This window comes from Nerophis ophidion, linkage group LG19 (assembly GCF_033978795.1).
Source record: "Nerophis ophidion isolate RoL-2023_Sa linkage group LG19, RoL_Noph_v1.0, whole genome shotgun sequence".
Classification (NCBI taxonomy): Eukaryota; Metazoa; Chordata; class Actinopteri; order Syngnathiformes; family Syngnathidae; genus Nerophis; species Nerophis ophidion.
In genome coordinates, this window is record NC_084629.1 from 8,619,849 (window position 1) to 8,636,772 (window position 16,924).

General features: G+C 42.2%; 1 protein-coding gene across 1 annotated transcript in view; it reads left to right on the forward strand.

The window, feature by feature from the left end:
- LOC133537827 (toll-like receptor 8) overlaps nt 1-15,860 on the forward strand; it is a 28,372-nt gene extending 12,512 nt beyond the window's left edge. Inside the window, exons 2-9 of the mRNA XM_061878901.1 lie at nt 377-3,429; nt 4,234-4,270; nt 4,322-4,592; nt 4,695-4,759; nt 4,929-4,979; nt 14,901-14,934; nt 15,355-15,465; nt 15,554-15,860. Of these exons, the coding sequence (XP_061734885.1) occupies nt 377-3,429; nt 4,234-4,270; nt 4,322-4,592; nt 4,695-4,759; nt 4,929-4,979; nt 14,901-14,934; nt 15,355-15,465; nt 15,554-15,585 (3,654 nt within the window). The 3' untranslated portion in view covers nt 15,586-15,860. The remainder of the gene's footprint in view (nt 1-376; nt 3,430-4,233; nt 4,271-4,321; nt 4,593-4,694; nt 4,760-4,928; nt 4,980-14,900; nt 14,935-15,354; nt 15,466-15,553) is intronic.
- Nucleotides 15,861-16,924: the final 1,064 nt, after the last annotated feature.

The window sequence follows — 16,924 nt, forward strand, 5'->3', positions numbered from 1 at the left end:
TTGATAACATTACAGACCTTAGATGGTGAAATCTCTAAATTCCTTGCAATAGCTCATTGAGAAATGTTGTTCTTAAACTTTTCGACAATTTTGTCATGCATTTGTTCACAAAGTGGTGACCCTCGCTCCATCCTTGTTTGTGAATGACTGGGCATTTCATGGAAGCTGCTTTTATACCCAATCATGGCACCCACCTGTTCCCAATTAGCCTGTTCACCTGTGGGATTTTCCAAATAAGTGTTGGATGAGCATTCCTCAACTTTCTCAGTCTTTTTTTTGCCACTTGTGCTTTTTTGAAGCATGTTACAGGCATCAAATTCCAAATGAGCTAAATATAAGTTATACCTTGCTGACTTATTTTTTTGTTCATCTACAGACTCCTACGTGTTGGATGCGATTGCTGCTGCTTTGCATGTGTTGCTGGCCTGCTGCGACTAAACCCGTGTGGATGCAACCCAAGTTCCCTTGTGATGTCACAGCAAAGAATATCTCACAGGTTATATTTGACTGCACAGGTCGTAAACTGACAGATGTTCCACAAGGGATAACGAGTAATGCAACAGAGCTGTACTTATCGAATAATAACATCGGTTCTATCGGTCGTGATTCTTTTTCTAACCTATTGAATCTCACCCTACTCAAACTGACCTTTGCATACGGGAAAAAGTCTGTGAATATTGAACACGGTACTTTCAGAAACCTGACCAAGCTGCAAACATTGATACTGAGCTTCAACCGCCTGACCGCAATACCTGCCAAGCTCCCGTCTAGTTTGGAAGTCCTTGACGTCTACAACAACAAGATTACATTCCTGGATAGGAGCAGCTTTAATGGATTGAAGAACATGACAAAACTGTTGCTATCCAAAAACTGCTATTACTGGAACCCTTGTGGAAAGTATATGAACATTACAGATGGCAGTTTAGCAGTGATGACCCAACTTCGGCTTTTGGACTTGGCCTTTAACAACCTAACCAAAGTCCCCAAAGGATTGCCCTTGTCTTTGTACCGGCTAATGCTGGGGGCCAATCAAATCGAGTACATATCGGAGAAGGATTTCCGTGGCATGAACCAACTGAAAGTCCTGAAAATGAAAGGGAATTGTCCAAGATGTCAAAATGCTCCTTATCCATGTGTTCCTTGCAAAAACGGTGCACTTGCCATCCACAAACACGCATTCAAGGATTTAACAGATCTTGAAACACTCCATTTGGGAGGAAACTCGTTGACATACATGAAAACCGAGTGGTTTGTGACCCTAACGAAACTCAAAGAACTGTTTGTCGCGTTTAACTTCTTACTTGCCACAATATCTGGGGAGGCTACATTTCTGTCACACCTTCCAAAACTTGAAAAAATGGATCTGTCATTCAACTTTGACTTGACGTCCTACCCTTCAAAACTGAATCTATCCAAGAATTTTGCAAGTCTAGAGGCCCTTAAAACTTTGCATTTGGAGGGGTTGGTCTTCCAGGAAATAGGACCCGACTCACTTAGACCTCTGTACGAGCTCAAAAACTTGTCGACACTGAACCTAGGAACAAACTTTGTATTGCATTTAGACAGTGCCATATTGAGCAACCTACCACACTTGAGAATGATATACCTAGCAGAAAACCGTCTCCATCCAAATTCGGTGAAAACTCTGGTGTATTCAAGCGATGGATACAACAAGAGGCAGGACTTTACGGTTTCCACATTAGCACTGCCTCATCCACAGGAGTTTGAGATCAACCATAGCTTAGTCAAACAGGAGTGTTACAACTCCGGGCCAGTGCTAAGCCTCGCCTCGAATAATCTGTTCTTCATTTCGCCACAGCAGTTCATTGGTTACATCAATATCACATGTCTCAACCTCTCGAGGAACGGATTTTCAGCAGCGCTCAATGGCACAGAGTTCTCCTCCATCCCTACGCTGACATATCTAGACCTGTCCTTCAATAAGGTTGATTTAGTCAACGACAACGCCCTTAGTGAACTAAAGAACCTCCAAGTACTGGACATCAGTCACAATTCTCACTACTTCCAGGCCTTCGGCATCACACACAACTTACACTTCACAAAAAAACTGCCTGTCCTGAGGGTGCTGAATATGAGTCATAACTATATTTCCACATTGACAACAAAACATATGTACAGCAAATCCTTAACCGAGCTACAATTCAGACGAAACAATTTAGGGACTCTTTGGAAAAAAAGAGATAATTCATATCATGAAATTTTCAACAAACTCACTAATTTGACCATATTAGACATTTCCGAAAACAACATCAAAGAACTACCCAACCGTGTGTATCACTTCTTGCCACGAAACCTTACAATACTACGTATTAGTAACAACTTTCTCAAGTATTTCAAATGGAGCAAGCTAATTTATTTGCCTAAACTTCAAACTCTGGACCTGAGCCACAATTCCATATCTGATGTGATAGGCATAGACACCAAAGCCCCCAACAATTTGACCAACCTTGACTTAAGCAACAATGACATTTTCCATTTGGATGATGGGTTTTTGAGAGGCGCAAAAAGCCTTAGGACTCTTTCACTTAGCTACAACAAACTAAACCTAATCAATCAATCAACATTCCTGTACAGACCTGAAATATTGTTACTGGATGGTAACCCGTTTCAGTGTACCTGTGACATGCTAGATTTTATTCTGTGGATTGAAAACAGTGGTGTGCACATCCCAAGACTGAATCCTGATGTGACATGTGAAGGACCACAAAAAGAGAAGGATCATCCACTCATCCTCTTCGATATTAATCAGTGTGTAAATGACAGTCTGGCGTTCTTGCTCTACACAGTCACTTTTTCCTTCATTATTGTTTTTATGGTTGTGGTGACGGTTGCCCACTTATTTTACTGGGACGCTTCCTACGTCCTGCACTATTTGAAAGCAAAAATGATAGGGTACCAATCTTTGAAATCGCGCTGTGGCATTTATGAAGTCTTTGTGATTTACGACACCAAAGATCCACAGGTTTCCGAGTGGGTGATGAAGGATCTGCGTGTGAAGCTGGAGGAAGAGGGGGAAATACATCTCCCTCTCTGTCTTGAGCAGAGGGACTGGATTCCTGGAGTCCCCTTAATGGACAACCTAATTCAGAGCATCCGAGACAGCCGCAAGACAATGTTTGTTCTCACAGAGGGGTATGTCAAGACAGGCATTTTCAGGCTGGCCATGTACCTCGCACATCAACGATTGCTCGATGAAAACATAGACGTTATTGTGTTGCTCATGCTAGAGCCCGTGCTCCAGCACTCCTACTTCCTGCGTCTCCGTAAGAGACTGTGCAGGAAAAGTGTGGTGGAGTGGCCCAAAACAGCGGCCGCCGAGCCCTGGTTTTGGCAAAACCTGCGGAACGTCATCCAAGTAGACAATCAGGTCATGTACAACAAGACCTACTCCATGTACTTCAACAGTAGGCCATGACCGTCAATGTTTTGTTTGAGATGACAGCGAAGGAATGATATTCGGCCATTGTCACACATGTTTAGCATTTGTATTGTTTTTGTTTTGTTTTACAATGACAACTAAATACAAGAATTGTACGAATATGTAAAGGGACGCAAGTAGGGGATTTTTTTTTTTTTTTTTTATGTTTGATTGCCATGCAAGTCTTATAGTCTTTTATTGCTGTGGATTTTAAGTTGCATGTTTAAGTTGCATTTTCGAATTTGATTGTATTTTTAATTGCATGTTTTTACATTTTAGAATTTGATTGTATTTTTAATTGCGCGTTTTTACCTTTTACATATATATGCTTCACGGTGGCAGAGGGGTTAGTGCGTCTGCCTCACAATACGAAGGTCCTGCAGTCCTGAGTTCAATCCCAAGCTCGGGATCTTTTTGTGTGGAGTTTGCATGTTCTCCCCGTGAATGCGTGGGTTCCCTCCGGGTACTCCGGCTTCCTCCCACTTCCAAAGACATGCACCTGGGGATAGGTTGATTGGCAACACTAAATTGGCCCTAGTGTGTGAATGTGAGTGTGAATGTTGTCTGTCTATCTGTGTTGGCCCTGCGATGAGGTGGCGACTTGTCCAGGGTGTACACCGCCTTCCGCCAGATTGTAGCTGAGATAGGCGCCAGCGCCCCCCGCGACCCCAAAAGGGAATAAGCGGTAGAAAATGAATGGATGGATGGATACATCTTAGAATTTGATTGTCTTTAATTGTATGTTTTTACTCCTTGTGGACTTTGCTGGTATTGTAAGACATTGCCCCTTTCAGCTGGTTGCCCCTAACAACCAAAGTGCCCAATCCAACGGCACGGGAAATTGGACGCACCTGTGGAGCATTATAACTGCACGTTTAAAAGGAGCGACAGGAGGAGGAAGAAATAGAAAAAGGTTCAAGAGGAGGGTCGACGGAGGGAAACGACAGGCTTTGCCAGGAGGAGAGGGGACGGCAGGATTCGGCAGGTTCTGGCCGGGACGGGGAAGAATCGACAGGCTTTGCCAAGAGCGACCGGGTGAACACACGCAGGCTGGGAAAGAAACCCCAGGACAACACAGCAGACCCCACAGGCTACCGGAACGAACCCCAAGAAACACACAACACGCAGGGGCAGAGGAAACTCTGCCTCCCAAGTAAGTCTCGTGTGTTGTGGATCCGTGGGGACACCCAACTGCCTTTGGCTGTGGGCTTGCGGGCTTGTGCGTCGTACGCTGGCTGTGTGGTTCTGTGGACAGGGGGCGATTTGGACCAAGGAACCTGCGGCGACCCCCGGAAGCGATCGGGAGGCGGAGCGGCACGGGTACGGCCACGTAGGTCCCGTGAGTGACCGGAGACTGGCGAGGAGAGTTGACGCGGAACTACAGCAAACCCTGCCTTGTGTGTAAGTGTGACGTCAGCCCGGATAGCGTCTCCGTGGTTTTAGTTGATTTAATCCCCGTTGCCTGCCTCCTTTTTAATTTTGTGTGCAGGAAGACGCCGTGGAAGTGGGCGGAGCCAAGATAAGGACCCCCAAGCCTGTCGTGACTGGTTTTTAATTGTATTTTAATAAATTGTGCACCAGTATAATCATCTTTGCCTATTTTGGGACAGCTGCTCTCACTACTTGGGTTCTTAATATTTAGATTAGATTAGATAGATTAGATAGTACTTTATTTATTCCGTCAGGAGAGTTCCTTCAGGAAAATTACAATTTTCAGCACAATCCCATTCAAGATCAGACAAACATTACAGGGAGACAGAACAGGATCGCTGACGGGTCTGCCGGCTTCCAGCGCCCCTTACTAAAAAGATGACATACAGGTAAACGGGGGGGAGATGGGAGAAAAGAATAGAAGATTAAAATACAATTTAAAAAATCGGTCTTAGCCTGGGCCCTGGAGAGGGGGTGCAGACTGAGGCCAAGGGAAAAAAACAACAACTCATAGCCATAGTACACATCCCTCTTACATGAGTGTAAGAGGGAAACATCAAACATGAAAGAACACAGAGGACATTAAAGACATTAAAGCAGCAGATACAACCAGACACTTCTACATACAGCTATGAATAAAAAGTAAAAGAAACATATCCACTGTGGTGGCCTCTGCGGTGTTCCATGCAGTCGTCCGCTGGGGTGGAGGGAGCATGGCCAGAGACAGAAGCAGACCCAACAAAGCAACCAAGACAGCCGACTCCACTCTCGGCCAGTGTCCAGTCCGCATGGATGAGCAAGGATACGTCCAAGGTGACTGAGGTGTCCGACACCTGCTCACCCAGTCGAAACACCGCGAAGCCTCTCCGTCCCAGCGCTCAGTGCTAGCTCCGCAGTCCTGTCCCCCTCATAAGCATCTCTTCCAGTCCCTCCAAACCGACTCCGGTGTAGCAGAGACCCAGCAGCTGGTCTCCATGGCCAAAAGGCTCCCGGGAGGCGGATCCAGAAGTCCACAAAAAATGTACCACAGAGGTCACGAAAGTGCCACCCCTTGTCACACAGTCCCAAAGGGTCCTGGACCAAAATGCAAAAAAATATAATAACACATGAAAACAAGAGGGAAACACAAAAGGATGATGCAAGAGCACAGAGCTCCTGCCTACAGCAGCCACTACAGCAGCGCCATCTTGGAAAAAAATAAATAAATAAATAAATATTGGTTTTAAGCAATATTTTTATTAAATTTAATATTTTACCACCCGGGTCCATCACAAATGCATTTGTAAAATGTGTGCTTTTGTCTACATGACGGCGTACCATCTAAGGTCGTAAACCCAACTGAATGATCGTGTTTTTCACCCAATCTTGCTCAGATTTTACAAACGTGAAGTTCCCTAAATGTGTGTGCCAAATATTGTGGAGACTCGGTTAAATGCCTAAAAGTTACAGTCTGTGTTTTGTAAAGTGCATTGAGCTCTTGTTTTCATGTGGGGGTTTTTTTGCCTTTTGGTTCGGGACACATTGAGACTGTCCGAAAAGGGGTGGCACTTTCGTGACTTCTGCTGTGAACTTCTGGATCTTCCCCCCCCCCGGGAGCCTTTTGGCCATGGAGACCGGCCGTTGGATCTCTGCCACACCAGAGTCCGTTTGGAGAGACTAAAGGAGATGCGGATGAAGAGACAGGGATGCGGAGCTGGCGCTGAGGACCGGGACGGACAAGCTTCACAGTGTCTTGGCTGAATGAGCAGGTGTCGGACGCATCCTCGCTCATCCATGCGGGCTGGACACTGGCCGAGAGTTGGTGGGCAGCCGAGGGTGGAGCCGGCTCTCTTGGTTGCTTTGTTGGGCCTATCGTTTCTGGCCATGGGTGGAACACAGTGGATATCTTTTTTTTTCGTTATTGATTTACTTTTGTGACTGTGTGTAGAAGTGGCGGGTTGCATCATCTCTGCTCTTTTAATGTCTTTAATGTCCTTTTTGTTCTTTGATGTTTCCCTCTTAAATACATGTTTATGTCTGCTATGGCTATGAGTTTTTATTCCCTTGGCCTCAGTCTGGACCCCCTCTGCAGGGGCCAAGGCTTAGACTGAATGCCCCGCATGTCGCTCACCTTTTTTGTAAAGGCCGTCGGAAGTTGTCAGACCCGTCAGCGATCCTGTTATGTCTCCCTGTAATGTTTGTCTGCTCTTTAAGGGGATTGTGCTGAATATCTTAATTTCCCCTCGGGGATTATTATAGTGGGCTTCACGGTGGCAGAGGGGTTAGTGCGTCTGCCTCACAATACGAAGGTCCTGCAGTCCTGGGTTCAAATCCAGGCTCGGGATCTTTCTGTGTGGAGTTTGCATGTTCTCCCCGTGAATGCGTGGGTTCCCTCCGGGTACTCTGGCTTCCTCCCACTTCCAAAGACATGCACCTGGGGATAGGTTGATTGGCAACACTAAATTGGCCCTAGTGTGTGAATGTGAGTGTGAATGTTGTCCGTCTATCTGTGTTGGCCCTGCGATGAGGTGGCGACTTGTCCAGGGTGTACACCGCCTTCCGCCCGATTGTAGCTGAGATAGGCGCCAGCGCCCCCCGCGACCCCGAAAGGGAATAAGCGGTAAAAAATGGATGGATTATTATAGTATTTCTGATTCTGATATCAGGTCATATAAGGTTGAACGGAGTCAACTCTGAAACATCTTCAACGAGGAAAAAAGTTGCCTATTTTCAACCCTTTGTGGATAATATAAAACTAATTTCACACATATAAAAAAACAAAACAATAAGATGTAAGTACCGGCCCCTGCTAGGTGTCGTTTTTTGGGGGGGTTTTTCAGGAAGTTGGCAACTATGTGTCATAGGAACAATATTTACACCATAAACACTTTAAACCTCAAAAACGGCACAGTGTATATATCCATCCATCCATCCATCCATTTTCTACCGCTTATTCCCGTTCGGGGTCGCGGGGGGCGCTGGCGCCTATCTCAGCTACAATCGGGCGGAAGGCAGGGTACACCCTGGACAAGTCGCCACCTCATCGCAGGGCCAACACAGATAGACAGACAACATTCACACTCACATTCACACACTAGGGCCAATTTTAGTGTTGCCAATCAACCTATCCCCAGGTGCATGTCTTTGGAAGTGGGAGGAAGCCGGAGTACCCGGAGGGAACCCACGCATTCACGGGGAGAACATGCAAACTCCACACAGAAAGATCCCGAGCCTGGATTTGAACCCAGGACTGCAGGACCTTCGTATTGTGAGGCAGACGCACTAACCCCTCTTCCACCGTGAAGCCCACAGTGTATATAAATAAATCTAAATATTTCAATAACAGAAAATAAAAATAAAAAGAACCTTGAAAGCCAAGCGGTCTTTGATGTTGAAAACGCTGGCATTACTTTGTTTGTCCGCATAGTGTCACTACCATAGGCGCCGATCCCAAAGCCGAGCACCCATGTATAATTCAATTTTGTTAGATAGATAGATAGATAGATAGATAGATAGTACTTTATTTATTCCGTCAGGAGAGTTCCTTCAGGAAAATTAATTTTCAGCACAATCCCATTCAAGATCAGACAAACATTACAGGGAGACAGAACAGGATCGCTGACGGGTCTGCTGGCTTCCAGCGCCCCTTACAAAAAAGATGACATACAGGTAAACAGGGGGGGGGAATAGAAGATTAAAATAAAATTTAAAAAATCGGTCTTTGCCTAGGCCCTGGAGTGGGGGTGCAGACTGAGGCCAAGGGAAAAAAAACAAAAAAACAACAACAACTCATAGCCATACATGTGTGTAAGAGGGAAACATCAAACATCAAAGAACACAGAGGACATTAAAGACATTAAAGCAGCAGATACAACCAGACACTTCTACATACAGCTATGAATAAAAAGTAAAAGAAACATATCCACTGTGGTGGCCTCTGCGGTGTTCCACGCCATCGTCCGCTGGGGAGGAGGGAGCATGGCCAGAGACAGGAGCAGACCCAACAAGGCAACCAAGACAGCCGACTCCACTCTCGGCCAGTGTCCAGTCCGCATGGATGAGAGATGATACGTCCAAGGTGACTGAGGTGTCCGACACCTGCTCACCCAGTCAAGACACCGCGAAGCCTCTCCGTCCCAGTAGCTCAGTGCTAGCTCCACAGTCCTGTCCCCCTCATCCGCATCTCCTCCAGTCCCTCCAAACAGACTCTGGTGTAGCAGAGACCCTGCAGCTGGTCTCCATGGCCAAAAGGCTCCCGGGAGGCAGATCCAGAAGTCCACAAAAAAAGCACCACAGAGGTTACGAAAGGGCCACCCCTTGTCACACAGTCCTAAAGGGTCCGGGACCAAAATGCAAAAAAAATATAATACCACTTGAAAACAAGAGGGAAACACAAAATGATGATACAAGAGCACAGAGCTCCTGCCTACAGCAGCCACTACAGCAGCGCCATCTTGGCGTTAATTATGTGGTGAGTTTGGTCAGTTTTACATAATTAGAAAGTCACAATTCATACAATCTATAATTAATAAAGCCTAACCGAGATTTCTATGACATAATTATCTTGCCTTTGAACACACTACAGAACAAAGGGCAAACTCACTCAACAGCCATAACATGTCACACTGAGGGTGGCAGTAGGAACAACACCAACACTGTCATAAACATGTCCCATTATAGTGGAACCACAATAACCCTAACCCTAATATCTCATTGAGATAAAACCCTTAAAATAAGTAAAACACTAACATAAAATCTGCTTAGTGTGAAGAAATATCCTATCAGACAGAAAATAAGCAAATATAACCCTTATTTAAGATATTTAATCTTACGTACAATAGCGTATCTAGTCGCCTACTATGATTATATCAATATTTTTTTCAACATCACAAAATTCTTTCATTCTTCCATTTCCTACTGCTTGTCCCTCACGGGGTCGCTGCAAATGGGCGAAATTTTCTTTCGTTTTTGTTTTTTTTTTCATTTATATTATGTTTATAAACTCAGGAAATAGGTCCCTGGACACATGAGGACTTTGAATATGACCAATGTATGATCTTGTAACTACTTGGTATCGGACTGATTCCCAAATGTGTGATATCATCCAAAACTAATGTAATGTATCAAACGATAGAAGAATAAGTGATTATTACATTTTAACAGAAATGTAGATAGAGCATGTTGAAACAGAAAATAACCGGATATAAACATTAAATGAACAATGAGATTAATAATTCATTTTCTACCACTTGTACTTAATAGAATAGAGTTTTATTGTCATTATTGCAATGAACAGGTTCAAAGAACAACGAAATTGGAGCAGCTCCTCCTAATAACTTTGACAAAATAATAGAATGACACAATATGTTTCTGCATATGTCAGCAGACTAAATTAAGAACCTTTGTTTGTTTACTTACTTGTTGACAAGTTGTCTTGTATGGTCAATATTTTATTTAAGGACAAAATTGCAATAACAAACATATGGTCACTACTGATGTATTTGGTTTTCCACTGGGACGCATACTTGCCAACCCTCCCAATTTTTCTGGGAGACTCCCGAATTTCAGTGCCCCTCCCGAAAATCTCCCAGGGCAACCATTCTCTTGTTTCCACCCGGACATCAATATTGTGGGCGTGCCTTAAAGGCACTGCCTTTAGCGTCCTATTTTCCTCTATAAGTGTGTCAGCCCAGTCACATAATATGTGCGGCTTTTACAGACACACATAAGTGAATGTAAGGCATACTTGAACAACAGCCATACAGGTCACACTGAGGGTGGCCGTATAAACAACTTTAACACTGTTACAAATATGCGCCACACTGTCAACCCACACCAAACAAGAATGACAAACACATTTCGGGAGAACATCCGCGCCGTAACACAACATAAACACAACAGAACAAATACCCAGAACCCCCTTGCAGCACTAACTCTTCTGGGACGCTACAATTTGAATTATAAAACATATTGACTGATTGATTGAAACTTTTATTAGTAGATTGCACAGTACAGTACATATTCCGTACAATTGACCACTAAATGGTAACACCTGAATACGTTTTTTCAACTTGTTTAAGTCGGGGTCCACGTAAATTAATTCATGGTAGTATTTTTATTTAAGTTAAATTAAGAAAAAAAAGTTTTTAAAGGGTTAGTCATGACGTCTATTGTTTATTGACGATTGGCAAGCAACTTTTTTGGGTGTGCGTTACCGCCATCTTCTGGAATGGAGTGTTGCTCCAGACGTCACCTTGATCTAAATTATTCCATTTAACCCTGTCTTTCCTAAAAATGTATCTAATGCTCTTTGTGATAACAAAATGTCTTCTATTGCAATACCAATCTTCTCTGCCTCTACTGTGTTTTTCTTTTCTGTCTAATGTCGTCCATCAACAGGAATCAAATTAACTTTAGGTATGAGTCGGATATATCTCATACCTATTATTTAACAGGGATTGGAAAAAAAAAATCTACGTTATTTAAAAAGTTAAAAAGGTTTGAATTATAAAACATATTGACTTAAGTTAAATAAATAAAAAAAAATGTTTTTTTCAAAAGGGTAGTCATGACTTCAATTGTTTATTGACGACTTTTTACCGCCATCTTCTGGAATGGAGTGTGGCGCCAGACGACACCTTGATCTAAATTATTCCATTTAACCCTGTCTTTCCGAAAAATGTATCTAATGCAAAATATCTTCTATTGCAATACCAATCTTCTCTGCCTCAAATGTATTTTTTATTTCTCTCTAATGTCGTCCATCAACAGGAGTCAAAACTAACTTCGGGTACGAGTTGGAAATATTTCATACCTATTATTTAATGGGGGTTGAATTGTTTTTATCCATCCATCCATCCATTTTCTACCGCTTATTCCCTTTTGGGGTCGCGGGGGGCGCTGGCGCCTATCTCAGCTTCAATCAGGTGGAAGGCGGGGTACACCCTGGACAAGTTGCCACCTTGGTTAATTGGTTTGAATTATAAAACATCCATCCATCCATCCATTTTCTACCGCTTATTCCCTTTTGGGGTCGCGGGGGGCGCTGGCGCCTATCTCAGCTAGTCGGGCGGAAGGCGGGGTACACCCTGGACAAGTCGCCACCTCATCGCAGGGCCAACACAGATAGACAGACAACATTCACACTCACATTCACACACTACGGCCAATTTAGTGTTGCCAATCAACTTATCCCCAGGTCACGGTGGAAGAGGGGTTAGTGCGTCTGCCTCACAATACAAAGTTCCTGCAGTCCTGGGTTCAAATCCAGGCTCGGGATCTTTCTGTGTGGAGTTTGCATGTTCTCCCCGTGAATGCGTGGGTTCCCTCCGGGTACTCCGGCTTCCTCCTACTTCCAAAAACATTATAAAATATATTGACTTAAATTAAATAAAAAAAAAAACGTTTTTAAATTTTATTTTAGTTTTTCCCAGTCACCACCACTTCCTTAATGTTATCTTTTTTTTTTAACATTTATTTCTAAATGTCAACATTTACAAAGAGACGAGAAACAATAATCTAAATAAGCACAAAAACAGTACAAAACAGTACAAAAAAAACTGCGCCATGGGGTTGTAAATTCAAAGTAACCCGAATGTCTCCTGAGGGAGGTGTTTAGGGCACGTCCAACCGGTAGGAGGCCACGGGGAAGACCCAGGACACGTTGGGAAGACTATGTGTCCCGGCTGGCCTGGGAACGCCTCAGGATCCCCCGGGAAGAGCTAGACGAAGTGGCTGGGGAGAGGGAAGTCTGGGCTTCCCTGCTTAGGCTGCTGCCCCCGCGACCCGGCCTCGGATAAGCTGAAGAAGATGGATGGATGGATAAAGTAGAATACAAAAAATATATATACATATATATATATATATATATATATATATATATATATATATATATAATACACAAAGTGCAAAGCCATAGGCTCACTCAATTTCAGTAAATAACTTAAATTTGGAACACAGCATCATCGTTTTCACAGCTTTTTTGTTGTTAGAGGCAGAGAGTGTTTTAATGTAGAGTTCTAAATCTTTTTAAAGGCACAAAACGCAGGTCGGGTATTGAGAAACCTACATTTATGAATATAAAACTTAGCCAATAGAATAATGAGGTTGCAAAAGTAAAATTCCTTTTCAAATGTGTGTTCATATAGTGCAGGGGTAGGGAACCTATGGCTCTAGAGCCAGATGTGGCTCTTTTGATGGATGCATTTGGCTCTCAGATTAATCTTAGCTGACATTGCTTAACACGATAAGAAATTAATATTTCCACTGGTAATCTGAGTTAAAAATAATGTTCAAAATACAAAACATTCTCCTGCACTTTAACCCATCCATTCGTTTTCTAACGCATCTGTTCAAGAAGGCGCATTAATGGTAAGAAGTATTCTATTTATTATTGGTTAGCTTCAGAATAAAAATGTATTAAAAAAAATATGAGAGTTATTGTACTGAAAAAATGTTGACGTTACTTAAAAATGCATGCATTTAGTTGTATTCAGTGTTAAAAAAAATAATATAAGGCTCTCATGGAAATACATTTTAAAATATTTGGTTTTCATGGCTCTCTCAGCCAAAAAAGATTCCCGGCCCCTGATATAGTGTAAAACCAAAGATCGTTTTTTAAAAGGTTAATTGTGACGTCTATTGTTTATTGACGATTGGCCGGCAATCTTTTTTTTTTTTTTATAGGTCATTAAAAATGTTTAGATAATAAAACATATCGACTTAAGTTTGATTTTTTTAAAAAAACTTTTTTTAAAAGGTTATTCACGACGTCTGTTTATTGACGATTGGCCAGAAACTTTTTTGGGTGAGATGTGATTTTTGGTTTTACACTGGATGAACAAAAATTTGAAAAGGAATTCTACCTTTGCAACCTCATTATTCTATTGGCTAAGTTTTATATTCATAAATGTACGTTTCTCAATACCCGACCTATCTATTGTGCCTTTAAAAAAGACTTTGAACTTTACATTAAAACGCTCTCTTCCTCTAACAACAAAAAAGCTGTGAAAACATTGATGCTGCGTTCCAAATTTAAGTTATTTAATGAATTTGAATAAGCCTATGGCTTTGCACTTTGTTTATTATATATACCGTATTTCCTTGAATTGCCGCAGGGCATATAGTATGCGCCTGCCTTGAATTACTGCCGGGTCAAACTCGTGACATCACGAGTGACACTTCCCCTGTCATCATTTTCAAAATGGAGGAGGCTGATTTCAATACCGGTAATTTGAAATCGCATAAAGGGAAGAAGATTGAGAGCTATTCAGTAGGATTTAAGGTCCAAGCTTACATCACACTCAAGTTTTGACTACATACGTTTGGTAAGTGCCGGAGTGAAAAGAGGTTTTAAAATAATTAGCGCATGCTTACTTTTACCGCATGCCTTTGGTAAGCACAGGAGTGAGAAGAAGTTTTAAATGAATTAGCGCCCCGGCGGCAATTCAAGGAAATATGGTATATTTTTTTGTATTCTATTTTTTTTTACTTTGTTTTGTACTGTTTTCATAATGTTTTGTAATGTTTTATACTGTTGTTGGGACTTACGGTTTGTAGAAGTTGACTTTTAGGAATAAACATTTAAAAAAAATAAAATAAAATGGTTTTGGTGTACATTACCGCCATCTTCTGGAATGGAGTGTGGCTCCAGACGCCACCTTGATCTAAATTATTCCATTTAACCCTGTCTTTCCTAAAGATGTATCTACTACTCGTTGTGATAACAAAATATCCTCTATTGCAATACCAACCTTCTCTGTCTCTAATGTCTTTTTCATTTCTGTCTGACGTCGTCCATCAACAGGAGTCAAAACTAACTTCCGGTACGAGTCGGAAATATCTCATACTTATTATTTCATGTGGGTTGAATTTTTTTTTCAAGGTCATTAAAAAGGTTAAAATGGTTTGAATTACAAAACATATTGACCAAAGTTAAATAAAATTAAAAAATGTTTTTTAGAAGTTTATTCATGACGTCACTGCTCATTTACATACCAAGCCTTATTTAAACCGGCCTCACGAAAGTACACGTCACTTTGCTCCCCGCTAGCCTTTCTTCCACATCGCTGCTTTACTTCAGCCTGGTAAGTCTTTGTTTTCGGTGTTATTCTGTAAAAAATAAAAAAAAATGTGCTGAGTTGGCTTCTGTTTGTTTTGCTCTCGCTTAAAAAATGTTGCAGCCGTCGTTAATGTGAACCCCGCAAACCTCTAAATATGAGGGCTTTCTGATAGTTCCATGCTTGAAGGGGTCTTTGTAATAATCATTGCCGTTTTAATGTGTGTACTATCCGACTGTGAAGGTGTTGCTTTAATGCTCCGCATCAAAGGGCGTTGGTCCTGCATGCATGCATGCATGCACATCTTCAACTCTGCCATCACGCTGTGTGCATTCTGCACGCCTTCCTTTTGTTGCAAAGCACTGGAAGTTAGCTGCATGCTGCTAAATTGCTATGTTTCATTCCATTTTTTTAAACCAAATGCTTCATTTCTTTTTAAATGTTTAGTCTCTGCAATCATGTCTGACAAACCCGACATCACAGAAGTCACAACCTTTGACAAGTCCAAGCTGAAGAAGACTGAGACCGCTGAGAAAAACCAACTGCCCACCAAAGAAAGTAAGAATTTCACTCCCACTGGCTTTTTTTTTTTTTTAAAGTGCATCTCCTTTTTTATAAATAATACACAAATGTCTTGTCTTTGCAGTCATCGAGCAGGAAAAAGCAGAGTCTTCATGAAAGCCGACCCACAATGTGCTGGAAGCCTCCTTTTTGTCAACTGAATATCACCGCATTTACTTTTTTTTTTTTTTTTTTTTTGGGAGGGTGAGGTAAAGATTGGCTTCAATGGGTTTCCTGGGCGTTTCATCTCCAGTGGGAGGAGTGGGTGAGGCCACACTTCATGATATGCAGCCCCCCACACTAGTCTACCTGCAACATCCTCCGTTTGTCTTTGTAAATCTGGAATGCACATGGTTGTTTAATATGCAAAATAAAAAAAACCTGTAAATGGCTTTTTGCAGTATTCCTGGATTCTCTTAAAGGCCTACTGAAATGAGATTTTATTCAAATGGGGATAGCAGGTCCATTCTGTGTCATACTTGATCATTTCGCAATATTGCCATATTTTTGCTGAAAGGATTTAGTAGAGAACATCGCCGTTTAAGTTCGCAACTTGTGGTCGCTATTAAAGCCTTTCATTTACCGGAAGTAGCAGACTGTGTGTGTGTGTGAGGGCTCCTGACATAGTTTATAATGTGAGCCTCCAACAACGGCTATTCGTATCGAGAAAGCGACAACTTCCCCATTAATTTGAGCGAGGATGAAAGATTTGTGGATGAGGAAATTTAGAGTGAAGGACTAAAAAAAAAAGTGATTTAGATGTTTTTAGACCCATTTAATAGATTTCCCAGAATTATCCTATCTTTCTATTTTGTTGCTAATGTTTTAGTGAGTTAAATAATACCTGATAGTCGGAGGGGTGTGTGGACGCCTGTCTGAGGGCAGTCACGAAGCTGCAAGGTGACTTTTTACTACAATTTTCCACCGAAAACTGCTGGTTCACATGTGGTCGGGATCCATATTCGCTGATCCATAGTAAAGCTTCACCTCCGAGAATTTTAAACAAGGAAACACCGTGTGGCTAAAGGCTAAAAGCTTCCCTCCATCTTTTTACTGTGGCTTCTCCATTATTAATTGAACAAATTGCAAAAGATTCAGCAACACAGATGTCCAAAATACTGTGTAATTGCGTGATGAAAAGAGATGATTTTTAGCAGTAAGCGGTGCTGGGCTAATATGTCCCCTCCAATAACGTCACAAACACGCGTCATCATACGCGTCAATCCGCAAAATTTTCAATCGGAAAGTCCGCGTGAAATTTAAAATTGTAATTTAGTAAACTAAACCGGCCGTATTGGCATGTGTTGCGATGTTAGGTTTTATATCAATGATATCTTAGACTGCGTGGTCGGTAGTAGTGGGTTTCAGCAGGCTTGTAACGCAGTGTTTTTCGACGCTAGTGTACCATGAGCTACAATCTGGTGGGACTATGTAATTTCACCTAATTGGGTTAAAA